At 49.8% G+C, this 3,361-nt stretch overlaps 1 protein-coding gene across 1 annotated transcript in view; it reads left to right on the top strand.

Annotated features, from left to right (window-relative positions):
• Nucleotides 1–2,382: 2,382 nt before the first annotated feature.
• TSGA10IP (testis specific, 10 interacting protein) overlaps nucleotides 2,383–3,361 on the top strand; it is an 11,541-nt gene continuing 10,562 nt past the window's right edge. The window contains exon 1 of the mRNA XM_006893420.1: nucleotides 2,383–2,532. Coding sequence (XP_006893482.1) covers nucleotides 2,383–2,532 — 150 coding nt within the window. The remainder of the gene's footprint in view (nucleotides 2,533–3,361) is intronic.

Genomic DNA, 3,361 nt, shown 5'->3' with positions numbered 1-3,361 from the left:
ACTAGGCAACCAGAGCTCCCCTGCAGCTTTATTCTTAAGAGCTAAAAGTGAAAACAACCTCTTTGTCCATCAATTGATTAATAAAATGTAGTAAATCCATATAATGAATAAGTAGATACAGTTGTCCATAAAAAAAACAAAGTATTGATACATAGTGCACACCCTGGCAGCCTAGTCTGCAGGGAGATGTTAATGACCGTGACCCTCTGTAAGTTCGGATCTACCACAGCTCCACAGGGGACAGATGGGCAGCCCCCTCATGAGGGACTGATTTACAGCCTCAGAAGCTCAATGGAGAGTCGGCGGTGAGTTGGTTCTGACTTGATGGCACTGAGTGAGGGAGTGATGACATCTTGCATGACTCTCTGAAACGTCACCCTAAGTGATAGAGGACACATCCAAATGATCACATGTGATCTGATTGTCTTCATATGAAACATGCGGAACAGGAAACTATAGAGGCATAAGGTAGATTAGTGCTTGCCTAGGAATATAGGGAGCTCTGGTGGCTTAGTGGTGAGGAGTGTACAGTTAATCCAAAGGCACGTGGTTCAAATCCACCAGAGGCTCTGCAGGAGAAAGACGGACAATCCCTTCCTATGTGACTACTGCCTCTGAGAACCTGCTGGAGGCTTATCTTTGCGTTGGCTCCAACTTGATGCCACACAACAACAACAACAGGAAGACATAAGAATTAACACATTTGAATTATGGTGTTGATGACGAAAAAGGAATGTACTGGTCATGTTGCAAGGAGGGTCGTCTTGGAGAGGGACATCATGTTTGGCAGAGTAGAGGGACGCGCAGGAGAGGAAGACCCTTGATGAGATGGATCGATTCTGTGAGTGGAGTGGTGGGAATGAGTGTGTTTGAGATGGCTAGGTTGGCACAGGATAGAATAGTGTTTAGGGCTGTTGTACATAGGGTCGCTATGAGTCGTAAGCACATAACAACAACATCATAATACAACAACAAACAACACACCCGAAGTATGTGAGACAAAGCTTGATCATCTTCGCCTCGAAGGAGCACTCTAGCTGCATCCTCTGTTCTTTTGTCCATCCATGGGATAGTCAGTGCTTTCCTCCAACACACCATTAGTTACATCAGTGAAAAGGATGAACACTCAATGAGACAGAACAGGAAATTAGTTACAATGAAATGAAACATATCAACGATTATGAAGATGATATAAGAGCAGACAATGTAAGGTCTCTGTGAGCTGAAGCCAGACTGAGAACAAAGACACAGCAGGATGCCAGGATCTGGGCCTGTTGCTAGGAGGGGCTGTTCCTTGGAGGACATGATGTTGAGAAAGGCCGAGGAGAAAAGAGAAAGAGAGGAAGACTCTCAACTACGTGGATTGACATGGTGACTCGTGTGTCAGGAAGTGTGAGGATGGCGCAGGATAGGACCAGTTTCAGATCTTTTGTTCATAGGGTAGCTATGAATTGTACTCGACTCGATGGCACCTAAGAACAACAACAACAACAACAAAGCACATTCTTCCCACTTCCTCCTTGTAATTCTCATTTCCGTTAACACTCTCCTGCTCTGTCCTGCGTTCTGAGCTCTCTGCAAAAGTGAGTCCACCTTACAGATTTGTCTGTGGTTTAGTCACAGGGATGAGTTTTAGTTCAGGATCAGAGAGTGACCAGGGGCCATAGTCTCGGGGGAGGGATCCCACCAGCCTCGAGTGGACCAGGAAACCTGGCCATTCTTAGGTTTTTTTAGTTTTGCTCCTTATTTCTCCCCAGATCCATGCAAGACTTTCTACTGTGGCTAGGATGACATTTAAGTGCTATACTGTTCCCTTCAGTACAGGATGGGAAGACCCTCAACGAGACAGAATTCCTTTCAGATGGGATGACCTTCAACGTGAAGGACTGACACAGTAATGGGCTTAAGCATGACAGAGACGGTGAGGATGGGGCAGGACACGAGTCAGATCTGTAGTTCAAAGTGTTGCTGAGTCACGCTTGACTCAACAGCACCTAAAAACACCTAGCCCCTAGGACCCCATCCAGGCTCTGCTCTGCCCGTGGCCTCTTTCCTTTCTGGATGTGATGGTCAACTTCTCAATTTCTATGGGCAGTGAGGCAGCCCAGGAGGACATTGAGGAACAGGCCTGTGTCAGGGAGGACTTAGGACATCAGGACCACACTTACAGGGAGGTGAGGAAACACAGGTAGATGAGGGCGGGGGACTTAGCAGGCTTGGACTAGTCCCCAGCATCCTGCTGACCTCCCTGCCCTCACCCACCCTGGTCGGCCACTTCTTGGCCTGCTTTTTCCTGGGGCCTTGGAGACTGGTTGAGGATTGGTTGCCATAGTAACGGCAGGAGAAGTGGGCAGTTCCAGGCTGGCAGGTAGGAGGGGGGGGATGGGGCAGGACACCAATATGCTAAACACCCACCAACAGTGGGTGGGCACCACAGCAGAGAGGAGGCCGGGCCTGGATCCGCAGCTTCAGTCTCCAGAGACAGACCCAGAGCTGCTGGACATTGTGTTGGAAACCACCCCAGCAGAGCAGGTGAGGGTCTCAGTGGGGAGCTCCCAACTGCCAGGAGGAGGAAGGCACCTGGTAAGGGAGCCTCAGGAGCAGCCAAAACCTGGGGCAGAGGTTCAGGTGAGCTCGGCAGAGCCTAGACGGCAGGGAAGATGGGGGGCTCAGAATGTGGGTGAAAAGGAGGCATGAGGCTCAGGGCTCTGCAATTTAGGGAGCACTGCAGGAGCAAGAGGGACCACCGGTGGCCTCATGGAAAAGAAGTTGAGTTGCCAACACAAAGGCCTTTGGTTCAAGTTCACCTGCTGCGCCTTGGAAGAAAGATGGGTGGGCTGCTCCTGTGAGGACCCACTGGAGGAGGTGTTATGAGCTGGTTCCTTCCCAGCGACAATGACTGACTGACCGTGGAGCAAGCCCTGATGTCTCAGTGGTTAACTACTCGAAGGTTAGCAGTTTGGCAGGTCCAGGTGCTTGGGATAAGATTTGATGCTGTCATTTGCCTAGTTGGCAGTTCACATCTCCCGGCCCGCTCCCAGGGAGCCAGATGTGGCCGGCGTGGGAACGCTGTGGAGCAGGTCTGCTGCCCGTGGGCTTCTGTGACTCCAGGTCGACAGAAAGGTAGTGAGTCTGGTTTAAGAAGCATCATAAAAACAGCCCTGCTGGCAACACCTACGGGCTTGGAGATGGAGTCCAAGTGATTCTGGGCCTTTCTAAGACTCAGTTTCCTCATCTGGGAGTGGTAGTCCACCTCATAAAAGAAGTGGTATCATAAATGACATCCAAGTAGATATATGTATACCCATGTTTATCGCGGCTTTGTTTACAATAGCAAGGAGTTGGAAACAACCTAAATGCC

This window comes from Elephantulus edwardii, unplaced genomic scaffold, assembly GCF_000299155.1.
Source record: "Elephantulus edwardii isolate Elephantulus edwardi_28Jun2011 unplaced genomic scaffold, EleEdw1.0 scaffold00126, whole genome shotgun sequence".
In the NCBI taxonomy this organism is placed as follows: domain Eukaryota; kingdom Metazoa; phylum Chordata; class Mammalia; order Macroscelidea; family Macroscelididae; genus Elephantulus; species Elephantulus edwardii.
Note: the sequence above shows the minus strand (reverse complement) of the source record. Positions and strands in the feature narration are given on the sequence as shown.